The 17,601-nt window shown below is 45.7% G+C and overlaps 1 protein-coding gene and 1 long non-coding RNA gene across 3 annotated transcripts in view; both read left to right on the top strand.

The window, feature by feature from the left end:
* The window catches only part of LOC310687253, a 208,047-nt gene that overhangs the window by 79,737 nt on the left and 110,709 nt on the right, over positions 1-17,601 (top strand). The window lies entirely within an intron of this gene.
* The window catches only part of SYT10 (synaptotagmin 10), a 40,859-nt gene continuing 33,524 nt past the window's right edge, over positions 10,267-17,601 (top strand). The window contains exons 1-2 of one of the 2 annotated variants that reach the window (XM_083462038.1): positions 10,267-10,367; positions 11,567-12,790. In XM_083462038.1, coding sequence (XP_083318164.1) covers positions 12,640-12,790 — 151 coding nt within the window. In that variant the 5' untranslated portion in view covers positions 10,267-10,367; positions 11,567-12,639. Of the gene's footprint in view, positions 10,368-11,023; positions 12,791-17,601 lie in introns of those variants that run through there. The other variant, XM_083462039.1, reaches the window with a different exon arrangement.

Below are 17,601 nucleotides of genomic sequence, written 5' to 3'. Positions count from 1 at the left end.
CCTTACTTCGAGAGCTCAAGGTAGGTTACAGTGCTGCACAAATATAAAAGAATGCACAAACGTTCCAGTTCTGCGACTGAAAGATTCACAACCAAAATTAGAGTAAACGCTAGGGGTTTTTTTTGTTTTTTGTTTTAAGCAGAGCACACATGAGGAAGGGCCAGGGTTAATCATTAAGGACATAAGAAAGGCCAGTTGGGTCAGGCCAGTGGTCCATTTGATCCAGCCTCCTGTCCTCACAGATGCCCATGTTAAGCCTGAAAGATCTTTCTTTAATAGCTTACCAGTGATCTGTGGGTTTCAGTTTTTTATGTGCTTCTGTTGTATATGTAACTGTTGTCAGCAGCTCTGGTATTTTAATGAAATAGTGGAAGGTAAGCCATCCTGCAAATAAATAAACAATCATTTATAAAGGACAAAATGATGGATACTGCACCTACACTTCCCACACTTAAGCAGTTCGTGATTTATTTTTAATCTGTGAATCAACAATTTGGTAGTCAACCGCAGTGATTAATTCAGGCAGCCTAGCCAACCAAATTAACTTGATGCGAGGAAATTAAAATTAGCCCATGGAAAACTTTTTACAGGAGGGCAGGGGTGAAAAAGCCAATCAGTTAGAACCCCAAAATTTATACTTACCTCACCCTCCAAAGGAAACCAGCTAACCACACACTCTTATAAAGCAGCTGAAGAGGGTGAGGCATTGTCTCTGTTGAAGGATGCCATGGGAAGAGGTAGAGCCAAGTTAAAAGAAGCACGTCCACTCCCATTCCTCATTGGATGGCTGTGTGGAGCCTTGCAGCATCACAATATCCCACCCTTGTGCTATGCTATGCTTTTTATTTTATTTTATTTTATTTTATTTTATTTTATTTTATTTAAAGGGGGCAGACACAAATTTGTCCCAACCTGCATGCACAACAATACATTAAACGCTGTCAAGTAAAATGTATGTATTCATGTGTAAGTCAACTTTCAGTTCAGTATAGCCTCTTGGGCTTGCCCATAGGAAGGTCGGCGGTTTGAATCCCCACGACCAAGTGAGCTCCTGTTGTCCTGTCCCAGCTTCTGCCAACCATAGCAGTTCAAAACATGCCAGTGCAAGTAGATAAATAGATACCGCTGCGGTGGGAAGGTAAATGGCGTTTCCATGCGCTCCGGCTTTCATCATGGTGTCCTGTTGCACCAGAAGTGGTTTAGTCACGCTGGCTACATGACCCGGAAAGCTGTCTGCGGACAAATGTCGGCTCCCTCAGCCAGTAAAACAATATGAGCGCCACACCCCATAGTCGCCTTTGACTGGACTTAACCATCCAGGGGTCCTTTACCTTTTTTTACAATAAAATGCATTGCAACAATGCAACAAAGCATTGTATTGAATCAATGCAAACCACCAGCGCATCAGCCAAGAACCAGTAAAATCCATGAATCCACAAAACCCAGCAAGTCATTACAAAAACAACTGCCCAGTTATAAAAGATGCTGGAATCCTTGACCATTTATTTTTAAGTCTTCACTAGGTACCATCAAAAAGACATAATGTTTGGCAGTGGTGGCTTGTGCCTATTGGGACTGGCAGTTGACCCTGCCAATGACAGGCAGAGCCAACTAATGCTAGCTTTGTACCCCTCCTCCTCCATGCCAAGGTCTACAAGGGGAACAATGAGACCAAGGAGGAGGAAGTTGAGTGTCAGAGCCACCTCCAAGGCAAGTAGGAAGGTGGGCAGGTGGGGAGGATGGGTGAGGGCAGATTGAGGTTGACGGGCAGAGCTCCTTTGCTCTTAAGGACCAACTTCCACTGAAGGCTGGTACCAGACAAACTTCTCTGCGAAGGGGGTTCCACAACCAAGGATGTTTCGCTCTCTTTCATTCCCACCTTCCTTTTTGTTGAATTTTTGAAGCCCAGGCTTTCTTCCTCACATTCTAGGGAAGGATTGCACCAACAAGGTATTTTTCTTTGTTTGTTTATAATGTGAAAGCATGTCGAATCACAAGTGTTTCCACTATGAAACAATATATTTCAGAGCACCTCTCGTAATACAAATCTCCCTTCACTCTTCACCTGAGACTTTCCTCCAGGAGCCCCATCTGAGGCAGGTTCAGAGGACTGCAACAAAGGAAAGGACCTTTTCAGTTGTGACTTTCTGTTTGTCGAATGCTGTTCCCCAGTGAGGTCCACCTGGTGCCATCAGTAACATCCTTTTGGTGCCAGGTAACAACTTATGCCTTCTCCCAGGCATTTGACGCATTAGGATGATTTTGCTCTCTGTTGATAGCACGTTTCTGCTGCCAGAGTCTTTGCTGTTGCTTTATTGGGTCTGTTTTACGTATGGCTTTTATTGTACAGCTTTTATCGTAATGTATTCTTTTCTGACTGTTTGCCTTGCTCTGCGCTTTTAAGATTGTGTATGTCTCTGGGACACTCCATATGTGTCGAGTGACTAATAAAATGAAATTATAATGATAATAAATGAAGCAACAGAGGGAGGGGGAAGGGAAGGCAAAGTGAAGAAGAAGGAAAGAGGCAACGTGCATAGCGTGTTGCATTCTATGTGAAGGAACACCTAAAAACGACTTGTGCTGGATGTGCCTGAAGCAATTTACACCATCCTCTCCACCTCCCTTCACTCCTGCTACTCAAGGCAAGAAAACCTCTCAGGAGTGCAAGATAAGGAGTCCAAATGCTAACTAGCTGGCTGAACCTCTCACTGCTCAGCAAAGGGGCCCTGGGCTGGGGGGGGAGGGGGAGGGAGAATCAATTTAAATTTCAAACCTAAATTATTTTGGCACTGTTACTATCCTGCCATTGCAAACAAAAATGAAAATGGTTGTTCTTGTTGTTGTGTTTAATTCCTTTTTGCCTTCTAGATTTTTTTTAAAACCTGCAGGTAGCCCTGATTCTGGCGATCAGCTCTAATTCACTTCCAACCCCTACAGTTCATATGTGCAAAATAGTTCAGACGGCATGGAGCCACACAGCTAACAGAAACACAGGCGCTGGGTTCCACCCAACATGGAGGGGGGGTATGTGTGTGTGACGTCATGCAGGAGGAGGAGGTCCAACACAGTGGCGTAGCGTGGGGGGTGCAGGGGGGGCTGGCCGCACCGGGCACATCTGGGGGTTAGGGTTAGGGGCGCAAATCCACGGGTTAGGGGGCGCAAATCCACGGGTTAGGGGGTGCAAATCCACGGGTTAGGGGGCGCAAATTACTTGCCTTGCCCCGGGTGCTGACAACCCACGCTACGCCACTGGTCCAACAGGGCCGTCACAGCTGTGGGAAGGCCTGACGGTGCCTGCTGTGGCTGCAAGTAGGCCCTGCAAGCGTTGCTGCGGCCACAGGCCACAAAATACTGAGGGGGCCCAGCCCTCTCGTTGAAAATTAGGGCCCTTCAACCACTCGGCCACCCCTGGAAAGCACCCCTGCAAGACAATGATGATGGTGATGATTTGCTAAGGTTGCAAGACGTGTTACAACAATGAAAACACAATGTTAGAAGCAGTGCAAAGCAAATTACAATCACAGAAATAAGATTAGACTCGTGAGTTGTTGTTGCTGCCGCTGCCATTAATTGCTATTTAGTGGTTTGTTGTAAGTTGTTGCAGTGTTGTTTATAAGGATTGTGTTATTTTATATACTCCTTTTCTCTTATTTGATTTCTGTTGTGCAAAGGGCAGCACCCAAGCCCGTCTAAATAAATGAATAAAGCCAACACATTCTCTCCTCCCAAGTCTCTGTCCCCATTTAGCAGCAGAATCAGATCCTGGCAGGTAAATGTATAGGTAAGGTACCTAGTAGGCACAGAGAGAGAATTCTGCTCCATGGGATCTGAACTGTGAGTGAGGTGGTATGAGAGCAAGAATGAAAGGATTGTGGGCTGCATTGCAGGATTATTGTAAGTCACTATTGTTCAGTCTTTCTATGCTGTCTGCAATATAGGGTAACACCCAATACAGTGGTACCTCAGGTTACATACGCTTCAGGTTACAGACTCCGCTAACCCAGAAATAGTGCCTCAGGTTAAGAACTTTGCTTCAGGATGAGAACAGAAATCGTGCTCCAGTGGCGCAGCGGCAGCAGGAGGCCCCATTAGCTAAAGTGGTGCTTCAGGTTAAGAACACTTTCAGGTTAAGTACGGACCTCCGGAACGAATTAAGTACTTAACCCGAGGTACCACTGTACTTGGATTTTCAAACTTGCTACATATACACTGGTTTGTAATTCCCCATGCATGATCAACGGGGGTAGGTTGGCTGTATCTGCGGGAAGGCAAAAAAAATTAAACAAATGCTTTTTTAGCAATCTTTTTCAATTGGCTCCTTAATTCCTGAGGCAAGGCTGGGTGTATGAGTGTTTATATATGGCCAGACGTGGAAATATTCACGATCTGCATTTGTGAAGGTCACATTTACATGATGAAAGCCCTACCCTTGGGGGTTTATGTGAGTTTTTAGAACTTGGAAATTCCCAGGCAAGTTAATTACTTGAGTCAGACACTGTGAATTCTATGCCCATATATATATAAAGGGGGGGGGGGAGTTTGTCAATTTCAGTAATCTACAATCTCTGCCAACTGTTCATCATCATAGCAACTTTCTTTTTGAATGCCTACTCTGCGGAACACAAGCAAAATAACCTGCTAGCATTTCTGAGTGCAAATTACAAATTGAAAACCATTTTCAGGGGTAAGAGAGCTTGCCTCTGAATACATTCACATATTGCAAACTAGATAAATTTGCATTGGAAGCCTGATTAGAAAGAAAAAAAGAAGGAATTGGAAGCCTTGCTCATTCCAGTACAAGCCACGCAGTAGGTCACACATCAATATTCCAGGAGAGAAAGCTAACAAATGACTTTCCATGTGATACACACCCCCAGTCCCTAGCTGGGCATAATGTCAGAGACCAGACATCAGATTTCTCTTCATCAGGTAAAGGAGGCAAGAGGCCAAAGGGCAAGCCCCAAACACTGCTAACCAATGAACCTGTGGGATCAGTGCCCCGCCCCATTCCAGGATGTGGCACTAACATCTTCAGACTCAGAGGATTCCCCTGTAAAGAGAACAGTCCGGGAGCACCTGAGGCTCCCCTGCTCCATTGCAGCAGGAGACTAATGAAGAAAGTTGGACCCTCTTCACCAAGCAGAATCTTGCAGCATGGGTGGTGCAAACAATCAGGTTCCACCTGCAGCTGCTGCTGCTATATAAGGGCTCAGTTTCACCTTGGTCCTTGCTGGAGCAACTTCAGAGCTTTTTTCATGAGACCCTCATCTTGCCTTTCCCCCCAGCTGTGCCTCTTCTTGGTGCAGAGCAGGACGCCTTTGTGGGAAGGCTGAAAACTTTGGCATCGATATTTGAGCTGAGCCAAAACGGTGCTCCCTTCACCGCCCCATTTATAGCATGCAAATGGGTGGGAATAATAATAATGATATTTTATCATTTGCATGCCGCCCATCAAACTTCAAATGTTTAGTGATTTGGGGGATGAAGTGGAGGGCTTACCAGCAGAAATGGTAAAAGAGCTCTAGTTGGTGGCCACCAACCATTAGCTGCCATTGATGATGAGCCAACCAAGAGCATGGCTGCTGGACCAGAAGCCTGTGGAAACTGAGCTAGGAAGCTTATGGACAACTTCCCCCAAGCCTGTGCCACCTGGTAAATCAAGTACTTCCTGCTTCACCGTGCCTACCCAATGTCATAGGGACCATGTCAGGTCAACAGAACAGAAGACAAGATTTGCCTTTGAGAGGCAAAGCCTGGTCCTTTAAGGATTCACACTTTTCAAGCAAAGGGATTGGAGTTTTAGTAGGCTTACCAGACATGGCCAAACTTGGCCCTCTAGCTGTTTTGGGACTACAATTCCTATCATCCCTGACCACTGGTCCTGTTAGCTAGGGATGATGGGAGTTGTAGTCCCAAAACAGTTGGAGGGCCAAGTTTGGCCATGCCTGGATTAGACGGACTAAAGGGACACATCAGGCTTCAGTTTTCCACTTACAGCTGTCCATGGCCCTGTCTTGCCTCATGATGGACTGGAACACAGGCTGGCAGCTACTGTTTTTGCCCCGGAAGCTATCTGGTGATGATGCTGCATGATGATGTAGCAATATTCCCAGAAGGCTTTGTGAGACGAGGAAGAGGAGAGCAGCTAGCCAGAAAGGCAGTCCTTGCTGCCCCTTAACCGCACCCCATTCTAAGCATTAATCTAGATTAACATTTGCTCTTATTTTTTTGGTCTTGATTTACTTCCTGGCAAATAGCAGAGACTTCACATTACCTTCTGATCACATCACAGTAGCAACACGTGCTTCCACACACACACACAAAAACACCTTTAATTTTGTCTAATTTGGTCATTTTGCCCATATGTCATTTGGAAAATTAGAGGTGATTTCTGGATTTTAATTTGGGGCCATGTGAGCCTGCTGCTTGGTTACTAACTTCATTGAGGATAGGTGGATGAGATCTTATTTTAGGTATGCTACTCCTATTATCCTCAATAATGCTGTGCAGCTAAAATTGCTAGACAAGTACAACAATTAGATATCATTCTCCGGCTTGCAGTTTAAAGCTAGAAACAGGAGACATTGTAGAGGAGAGACAAGGAAGAAAACAAAGGAAGGTGCCTTGTGCACTGTCAAATATTGGTTCAATATTGTCCACAATGAGTGACAGTGGCTTACTAGAGTTTCAGGTGGGACAATCCCAGCCCTATCTGCAACCACTAAGATGCTCAACCACTGAGAACATAAGGACATACATTACTGCCACGTGCAGTAATTCTCTGAATGTCAGTTCTAATGGGGACAGTGCTGTTGTGCTGTCCAAAAGGATAGTACAGAGCTAGAAAAGATGCAGAAAGGGGGTGACCAAATGACCAGGAGTACCTTCTATGTTTTATGCAGAGTAGACACATTAATTTTCATGAATCTACTCTGTGTAAAACTTAGTTGATTACCGCCTATTATTTTTAATTGTTGTGATTGGTCAAATTCGTCTTATTAATTTTCTCAACTGTATCTTAGTTTAATTATTTTCCTTGGGGATTGTTGTTATTACAAGCAGGGGTGTAAATCCAATTATAAATATTGTGCTATAAATATCACTTATGGTCTAGGCACAATTAATCTGTATGCCAGGGATGGTGAAACAGTGGCTTTCTGGATATTATTGGACCACAACTTCCATTATCCTTGACATTCACCATACTGTCTGGGGCTGATGAGAAGTCTAACAAGGCCTGGGGGTGGGCCACTGGCTCCCCATCCCTGCCCTATCCAGTCTTGCTTAAGAAAAGAAGAGATGCTTCACTAGAACAGACCAATGCCCATCTTGTTCTAATTCACATGCAAAAAATAATAATAATTAAGTCCAGGTTTACTCCCTGACATCTCCAGTTAAGTGATCTCAGACAGCAGGACACACACGGGAAAAGAGAGGGAGACCATTGCATATTTATTTATTAAGATATTTATATACCACCTGTTATGCTAACATTTCAAGCCAATGTACAGCAGTATCATAACATACAGTACAAAAATATACAACTACAATTCAGAATCAAGTCCAATCAAGGAATCAGTGAGAATTCTTAAAAGTCTTCAAAAGCGTATCATCCACAGGCAGCAAAGGGCATGGTGAGAAGGAATGTTTGCAGCATGCACCAACCCAGAGCTTGCTTGCTTGCTTGCTTGCTTGCTTGCTTGCTTGCTTGCTTGCTTGCTTGCTTGCTTGCTTGCTTGCTTTCCAGAGCATGGTTACCACCACAGGCCCTCTTTCTTGCTGTTTCCAGAAAGACACCTGCTGGCTGTAGGGCAATCAGCAGATCTCAGTGATCTGGCAGGTGTGTCTGGGAGAAGGATCTCTCTCAGGTAACTTGGTCCCTAAGGTGTCTTGTGCCTGGAAAGCAGGCAATCCGATGAACTGATTCACCATAAGGCTCCTTATGTGCAACCTCTCTGCTCTATTTTTAGTACTATGCGATCCAAAGCTTCAAGAAGACTTTCAGGTTTCTCAGCAATTTTAGGACACTTCCACCCCAACACTTAAACCATCCTCTCTTCAGCATGGATGCAAAATTACTAGTCAGTAAAAGAAATTGACAGTTGATCTCAGTGGTGTGCCATTATGTGTAAGAATCCCCTAGGGCTGTTTCATGATTCACTCGGTGAATTGTTCTACACTGCTCTGTGTCATTTTAAACACAGGGATGGTCTGTGGAATTAACAGCAGTGGACACAGTTCAGGTTCATTCAAAACGATTAGGAGTCTTGACATTTCATTCAGTGTGGGATGAAATAGTAGCCAACTCTGCATTAGACTGAAGGACCATTACAACACAATTAGCTAAACCTTTAATTCCACATATGAAGCAAAAGTTGTTCTTGAAGAGAGAGAGAGAGAGAGAGAGAGAGAATACTTGTGGGGGATTTGCACCAAATTTTAACCTACCTTGTTGTTTTTTAAAGATCCTATGATACATCAGTGGTGGAGAAAAATAGATTCAGAACATGTTGCAAATAGTTTAAGTGGATGAGCTCTGACATTCAGAATAGGTGAAGGGATGGCACCTGACTAGCTATGTCTCAAAAGATGTACTTTTCACTTTAGATTGCTGCCTGCCCTCAACCTTCAAGATTGGAATAGTTTACGAACAGTAAAATAGCTGCCCAAAGAAAACGAGAAGAAAAATGATTTCCCATTAAAGTATAAAATTCCACATCAGATTTAAGAAGAGTTTTATTAAGTTGTGCCTTATATGGAGAGAGGGAACAAAAGGGATTTGGATTTTTAACAAAATCCTCTCTCATAATTTCAAAACTTGGGGTCAATCAATGAAACTGATGAGTAAGAGATTCAAGACAAAAAGAAGAAAATACATCTATATGCAACGCTGAAGTTTCTGCACCAAGAGATAGTGATGGACACTAGCCAATGGTTTGTCCACACTTCCACTTGCCCCATGCCTAGAAAGCATGGGTCCAAGGTGTTTTGCCTTTACCCTGCCACTTTCCCCCAGAAAACCCACTCTTTAGCACTAAATCAGAACACTAAAGAGTAGGTTTCCCCAGCAGAAAGTGGCAGGGCAAACAGAGGTGTGGTTTAGTTCTTAGATGTCCTTAAAAGAGAATTTGCAGAGGCTAAAAGGGATTCACAGAGACTATGTCTATCCTATATATGAACAGCACACTTATTATCTGAGAGTGGATCCTTATGTAGCAAAAAAAAGGCTTGAAGGAACCCCACCTTCTGTAGAAGTTACAAAAAAAATCCCTAAAAAAATAATCCTAATGGAGGAAAACCAGAAGGTGGGATGGAGTTTCCAGGAAAAGGCTTGGATGGAACTCTGACTTAGAGAACTCCATGACATTTTGTTGCAGCCCCCACTAGCTGTGGCTTTTAGGCATGGTCGTGACACGAAAAGTCCATGTTCAATATGCCTCTGAATGTCGGATACCAAGAGGAAAGAACTTCAAAGTCATGTCCTCTGTCCTTTCCTCTGTCTTTTCATGTGAAGAGCTTGCCTGTGGTCAAAAGACACTTAAGACTTCATATAGCCCAGGGTGGAACCCTAGTATTCAAAAGCTTGGGGGTTGCTCTATGAAAGTGCTGCTTGACTAGCAAAAACACAAGAATTGCCATGCTGGACTACCCAAGATCCCCCTAGTCCATCGTTTATTTCCCAATGGCCTCCAAATAGATGCCTGTGATTCTAAGGTTATGTAAAAATGGATTGTTAACAGATGAAAATTTAAAGTTATAATTTATTAAGTTAAAGGATTAAGATAAAAACAAAGAGGGAAAGGAATTGCTGAATTAATTAATAGAACTGGAATACAAAAAAGGGAGGTGTGAGGAGGTCAGGGAAGTAAGGAAATGAAATGTAAGGTACGGAAAGATTGATGTGTTGTTGTTTTTAAATGTTTATTATCTTTTTTCTGTATTTTGTATTTTTATTTTTTTCTTCTTTCTTTTCTCTTTTTCTCTTTTTACTTATGTAATCTTTTCTTTGAAACTTTAATAAATATCATATAAAAAAAACAAATAGATGCCTTTGATTAGTCACATGCCAGACATGCAGATCATGACCTTGCATTATGATTTATCCCCAGTATCCAAGACTCAGATCCACACTGCCATTGAGATTCTACGCAGCCCTCATGGCTGAGGGACCCATCCTCTGTGATGTTGTCCAATTGTTTTTTTGTTTTGTTATGTTATGCTCAATAGCCTGAGTTAATGTCACACGGTCTGAAGAAGTCCTTTCTACTAGATGCATGCTAAGGAGTCTGCCTGAGCATGCAAACTCAGTCCCTGCCTTCTGTGTTGAGCAAGTAATGGTTGTAGCGATGAATATTCAAATGCATGTAAGTAGAAGCTTCCTGCAACACAGGGAAGATCAAAGACTTCAGGGGGGGAGGTGCCAATGCATATCAGGATCTTGGGGTGGGGTGTGATGGCCTGGGAAACCGATTCAGAGGGTAAACCGGAGGAATCCCAGCCTGCACAGGAGTCCCCGCCTCCAGGGCCGGCTGAACTGGGGCAGGGCCTTGATTCTGAGGCGCCTGCACCTGTGCCGGATCCTCAGGAGCAGGCACCAGGTGAATCCACTCTGGCTCTGGAGGTGGTTGAGGACTCAGTGCCTACAGGTGAGTCTCCCCCTGGGTCCAGTAACCCTTCAGCCTCTCCTGAACTGCAGAGGCTCAGGGCAGAGAGGCAGAGGGAACTGGTTTCTCCCAGGAGGAGTGCTCGCCTTAAGGTCAGGAGAGGCGGGTCTCCTGGGGGCCAAGACCGCCCCTGGCCTCAGAGAAGATGAAGGCCAGGTTGCGGGAGCAACGTCGTTGATGAGCTGTTTCGGCCAGCATCCAGTCCTGTTTCCCCCAGTGTTCCTGTCCCCGCCCGGCTTCCTGCTTCGGACCTCACCTCGCTCCTTGTGAACTGTTTCCAGCCCAGTGACCCAGGACCGGACTTTGAATACGCCAACGGTAACCTTCCCTCCAGGACCAGCACATGGGGTTTGTGTGAGTGTCCCTGCCCTCATCCACACTGTGAGAATCCACATGTTCAGGCAAATCCAAATAATTGAACAGCCTCAATGGGTATCCTTTGAGTTCCAGTGATATGTTAGAGAATTGGAAAAATTTCAAGCTGCATCCTATGTCAGTACTCCCAACATAGTTTGATTGGTCTGGTGACTTCCACATGATGTTGGACTACAACTCCCATCATCCCTGAACGTTGGCTGGAACTGATGGAAGGTGTAGGCAAAAACTTCCAGAAGGGCACCAAACTGGGGACAACTGTCCTACATGGAAACTTTTCAAGCTCTTTTGACAACATGCCTATAAAATTCAGGCACACACAAGCACAGCTGTCAACTTTTCCCTTTTCTTGCGAGGAATCCTATTCGGAATAAGGGAATTTCCTTTTAAAAAAGGGAAACGTTGACAGCTATGCACACAAGCGATTGTTCTAACTGTGATTCAGCTATATAACTTATATGTTTGAAACGCTATACATTGTTTTGTTTTACTATTATTATTTTCTTATATTACAAAACAACAAGGACAACATGAAAGCAATCGGGCACCTGCCACCCTTTCTGAAGATGTGAGGTCAGATTACATTGGGGTTTACATCCCTTAAATTGTTGTATTCCGGTTGTGTGAAGGAAGGAAGGAAGGAAGGAAGGAAGGAAGGAAAGAAGGAAGGAAGGAAGGAAGGAAGGAAGGGGATACAGCAGGAAAAAGAAGGGGGAAAGGTAAGGGATAACAGCACCTGTTGGATTTCCACCTAGTGCAGAGTTCTTAAATGCACAGGCACCATTTCACTCTTACTCTCTTCACATGCACGCAATCCCCAGATGGAGCTGGGCCTCAGTTGCGAAGTTGCAAAGCGAGGCTCCCGAGAGCCTGTGCTACCTAGAGGGTGGACAGACTCCCCTGCTCCTCTTTGCATGGAACATCAAGGGACTTGCCTGCACACAAGCGCCTGGCCCTCTGCAGCTCCTCCCTCTCTCTCCCCATCCCCGAAACACAAGCGAGAGAGCGCAGAAGCCTCCTCGCGGCGCCTGCCCGCCCGGACCCCACCGTCCAGTCCCAGAGCTCGGCGACCCTCGCCTGCACCTCCTCTCCCATTCACCCGCGCTGCGCTGCCATTGGTCCAAATTCCTACCGATCCTCACTAGGCACAAAAAGGCGTTGCTCAGTGTGCTTCTTCTTCTGTTGCTTTATATATATATAACAAACCTCCCCCCCTCCCCTCCACCACCCCAATTATCCATCCTTGTTCTCCTGATGGTGACTCTTCGCTCACTTGCAACGTGTCCTTTAGACTGTTCTCTCCTCTCCAGCGTACACGCGTCTCTCCCGCGATCCCTCCTCCCTTCTCTTTGCGCTGATGCCTTGAGAGCTGGTACCTTCTTTCCCTCTTCCTTCTCTCTCTCTCTCCTCTTTTTGGATGCCTCGCAACAATAATACCGCTGATGACCATCCAAGAGGAAGCAGGTGGAGAATGAAGCATCCTTTGCCCAGGAAAGCCATGGCTTAGCTCAAGAAGGAAAAGGCAAGAGAGGCGCATCGGAAAAGAAAAATAATAAACACCAGCGCGCGAAAGAGAGAGAAAGAAAAGGGAGTCAACATGAGTTTCCACAAGGAAGACGGGATGGGCAGCTTGTGCCACAAGGCTTTGCAGATCATCTCCGAGTTGTGCCTGGGAGGGCAAGTGGAGTTGGAGAAATGTTCGGGCATCTTCCCGCTGGAGACCACCAACCAAGGTATAAGCAGCGCAGGTAGAGTCAAGCCTCTAGCTCTCCTTGCGCATCCCTCGGCGCGCTCTGCTTGCCGCGTCCTCGGCCGCCGCTTCTCCCCGCCTCGGTCTTCCCCATCCCTTGTGTTTTCCTCCCCTGACTCGGTCTCTCCTGTTGATCCTCTGCATCGCATCTCAAGGAAGGAGCGAGAGGACTGGAACCGAGAGGCGTGGGGGTGCTGATGGTGGTGCTGATGGTTGGGGGGGGCGGACATACGCTTCCTTCCACTAATGGCAGCCGCGGCAGTGGGTTTGAGTGGGCGTCTGGAAAGTTGAACTTTCTCTTTTTTTACCCTTCTACTTTCTTCCTTCCGCTTCCTTCCTCCTTCCCCTGGCTGGGGAGAGCGAGAGAGAAAGGAAAGGGAGTCCTTTCCAAATTTCGGCAGGGCATTTCCGTGTCCTCAAGGGGCTGGTGCGAGACCAAACAGAAACGTGTGTTTTGTTGTGGCTGGCTAGCTAGCTAGATGCACGTCGGAAAGTGCCTCCCGGGGTGGGGGTTGTGCAGCCTCGCTGCGGTTCAGGCTCCAGCCGTTCTAGCACCCCGATTCCCCGGGAGCGCAAACGGCGTGGAAGTCCTTCTCAAGAGCCGATTTGCTGCTGACTCGGTAAAAGTAAAGGAAGGAATAAGGAAAATCATTCAGAAGCCACAGGTACTTCATATGTATGCTTCATTCTCCCTCCGGGAAGGAAAAGGGAAATCTCATGCTAGTGTATGGGGAGGACCTTTTATGTCTCTTATTTTTAATGGGACCCCCCCCCTCGCCCTTTGGAAAGGTAAAGTAAAGAAAGATCCGGTTCTCCTAGTGAAGCACATTAAAACACAGGAGCTGATATCCGGTGAATCAGTGATTAATTTCCTTAAAGAGAGGGTCCCTGAGCAAATACCTGCCTGAAAGACTTGTTCCGCTATGAGAGTGGAAAGTTAGCATCTTTTCCTCCACGGGGATCTTGTTTGTGCTTGCAACAGCTGCACGACAGGCGGAAATGCAACTGGTGCAGCTTTCCCCCAGGGCATAGAAATGCAGAAAGTTGTGCGTGTTGACTTTCAGTTTGGCACACAGCTCCTTAAGGGTGCAGAGCCTCCAGAAAGGGAAGAAGAGGAGATGGTGACCCCATAAGAGGGAATGTGAGGGAAGGAATGCATTCTGAATGTCCTGGAAGCAGGGCAGTCCTCCTACTTGCTTCACTTGTTGAATGACTGGACCTTGGGACTCTGATCCAGGACTTAGGCCTCCTGCCTTGCTCTGCTTTGGTTCAGAATTGTTCCATCTTCAAAACAAATGTCATATATCTTGGCCGAGGTAGCAGAAATGCAAGAAGGAGCTGAAGGGATTTCTTATCTACCCAAAATGTTCTCTCCTGTTTCCTTCCACCCATCCCTTGCTAATGAACTCTAATGAGATTCACCAGAGATTTTAAAAGATAATGCCACCTTCGTCTGTTTCAACATTTTCCTTTCTATTAAAAAAAATCTGATAATAATTGAAGGGCAGGAGAGAGATAGTTATTCTCTAGTTGTTGGGGATGGGGCGGATGAGCTTAACTTTTGGTTAAAAAACTCTACTGGAGGATGTATAGATATATCTCAAGCATGTGCACGCACATATATGAATGATTATGTAATTGATCTCCCTGCCCTCTGGCCCTCTTGACATTCTTATCATTGCTCAAATTGGCACACAGTTTCTGTCAAGCTGGAGAGCAGGGCAACAGGTGGCAGGAAGGAGAAGAGCTTGAAAGTACCTGTTGCTGCAGGAAGAGAGAGATTTTCATGAGAGACAAGAGACAGGGAGGAGGGACAGGGAATGACTTCTGTTCCTGTGGATTTCCTAAAGAAAATTTCAGTCGGTTTCAAAAAATAATAATCATGCAAACATAAAGCTTGTGTGTGGATTAGCCATCTAGTCCAGAATTTTGTTTTCCCAGCACTGATCAGCCAAGATACCGCCCTAGTTCACAAGCAAAGGGATCATAGCTCAGTGGTAGAGGCACATGCCTTGTGTGCGAAAAGTCCCAGGTTCGGTACCCAGCATATCCAGATTATTGCTTTGCTTTTTTTAAAAGGATCAGGCAGCAGATCATGTGAGAGACCTCTGCCTGACACCCTGGAGAGCTGTTGCGAAGTCAGAGCAGTAGAATATAGATGCACAAATAGTCTGACTTTGTATAAGGCTGCTTCCTATGTCCCTTTGCAGGTGATGGGCTTTGTATTGGCATTGTATGTACCCAGAACCTGTTGTATAAGAAGTGTATTGTTGCATGTCATGAATCTACGAAGGAAAATGCAGGGCAGTGCCACTTGAGGAACAGCAGTGAAGGATCTATATCCTAATAAGCACATAAAGAATATTCTGGCTATACCATAAAAATTACCACCAGCAAGCATCATTTTGTTGGGGATTTGTATGCCTGTATTTCAGCTCTGTATTGATGAGACAGTACCTCTTATGCAACCATGTAAAATAGTGATGCAACATTTTGTGGCCATCATGGTTAGGGCAGATGGTGCAGTGGTTAGAATACTGAGTTTGGCTGCAGAAGATCCTTCTGTAGTGGCACTCTCCACTTCAGCCTTCCACTTGTGAAGATCAGTGGGGGGGGGGATACTTGCTAAGCATGATAGAATGATAGATACCACTAGGTGGGAAAGTAAACAAGCTCTTCTTTTGTGCTAGGTTGTTGCCTGTCTGTATACCTGTAGATTAGTCATGTGGATTTGTATTGGGGCTAGGTAAGGGCAATGAAGACTCGCTTGTAACTCTTTAAACAACCCTATATAAGGGTATATTTTATTATTCTCATACAACGTTGCTGGGGATCCTTTGTTAGGGATCCTGGGGCAGCTGTTATTGCTTCTTCCCTGGATGAACCACAACATCCAGATTCTCAGCTTTCTTTTTTTAAAAAAGAGAGTAAATTTCCGGTATTTGTAGAACCCAAGGTATGAGACAAGATGTACAAGTACTGTTCTTCTCTCCTCTCCTGTTTGTGAGAAATAAGGCGGCTGCCCTCCTTTCAGTGTGTTACTTTGCCCCCCACCCCTGAAGATGCCCATGAGTGAGTAAACACTTAAATGAAGGGCCCACAGGAAAAGTCAATTGGGGGCCACAGCCAACGGTGGATGGAGCCAGAACTGATGGCAGGCGGGGCTAGATCCAATGTGGGAGGAGGCAGAGACAAAAGAGGGCGGAGTTCACAGCACTGCAGGATGAATGAATGAATGAATGAATGACCAGAAATACAGGCATATACAGCGATAGAGAACATGTAAACTATACATAGGTTAAAATTAAACTCTGTAAGCTAGAGCACGGTAAATAATACAGATATAAAACAGTTAAAATATGGAGGTTAAGGATTGCATAGCTCTTTCTTTCTGTACTACCCCATACTTTTAGAGTTGTCTGGCAGTGTCCACAAAGCCCAATGACATTGAGGGTTGTATGAAATGGGAAGCCCCACACCAGGTGACAGCCATAAAGGTACATGATGCAGTCATCACCACAAGTTCTATTCAATGCTAGGCCTACTCAGAGTAGATCCAATGAAGCTAACAGGCATGATTTGTGTTTATTAATATTCTGGGATCCCAACTGAAGGAATGTCAGGGCTTGGCTATGCACAGTGGCCTGGGGGGGGGATTGGAAATTGGGAACTGGTATCCAGGACCAAAGAGCAATCAGGTTCAGAAACATCAGCATAGGCGCCGACTCCATGGGGCCTGAGGGGGCCCGAGCCCCCTCAAAAATTTGTTTGGGGGGCTCTGCCCCCCCCAATAATTTAAGAAAATTATTAGGCACCTTGCCAAAAACCGCGCAGGGGACTCCGGCGCGCGCCTCCCAAAGTGACCAGGAGCTCCTGAGAAGGGGCGGGCAGGTCGGTCAGTCAGAGGAAGACCCCCAGCGGCGGGACTTTAGAAAGGAATGGAGCCGCGGGGCCGAGGAACGGCGTATTCGTCGCCGGCGAGGGACCGGGGTGAGGGGAGAATGGAGGGGACGGGAGTTCCCGCCGCCGGAGCGGGGCTTTTTTTCTGGGTTCGGCTAAGCTGACGTTGGTAGGAGGGGGTGGCCGCCTCCCGGCGTGAAGCCTGGGGAGGACAGGCCGGTTCTTGCATGCAAAAGCACCACTGCCATCCTGCCGCCAGTATGGACCCCGGTATGGGCCCCCCCAATATTTTTTATAAGTCGGCACCCCTGAACATCAGGAATCCAAGCAGAAGCCAGGACCAGAGTGAAGGCCACCAACTTGGATAGTTGGATGGAGGAAGCCTGGATAGATCTGGAAGGATTTTCAACGGGAGGTTGCAATTGTGGAGTTTCTGGATGCTTAGCTTATATTGGCACAAATAATAAGAATGGTCTGAAGAAACACAAGGCTACCACCTTGCTATGTTTAGGAGGTCTGGGTCTGGTCAGTGCCTTCATGGATATGGAGTGGTTCCTTGGAACCACTTATATACCACCTTGGGTTCCATTATGGAAGAAAGGTGGATTATAAATGCAATGCAATAAAATAAATAATTGAATTCTTTTTAGCATGACCCTTCCCTGGTTATTATAGACATGCATTCTTCTCTTCTGTATACCAGCATCTGTTATACTATTATACCTGTTTAGGGATAAGTCCAGTCGCTACACATTGCCAATCAATTTTATCCGGTGGGAATATTTTTTTAAACCCACAGCATGAGTGCGTATTTCAGCGACAAATTGACTTCTAATTATCCTCAAGGAAGAATTTGTATGTATTTACATACACACATTTCCCCCCACTTCAATACAGAGCTTATCAGAT

This window comes from Podarcis liolepis (genome assembly GCF_965112155.1).
Source record: "Podarcis liolepis genome assembly, chromosome: 10".
Lineage (NCBI taxonomy): Eukaryota > Metazoa > Chordata > Lepidosauria > Squamata > Lacertidae > Podarcis > Podarcis liolepis.
Note: the sequence above shows the minus strand (reverse complement) of the source record. Positions and strands in the feature narration are given on the sequence as shown.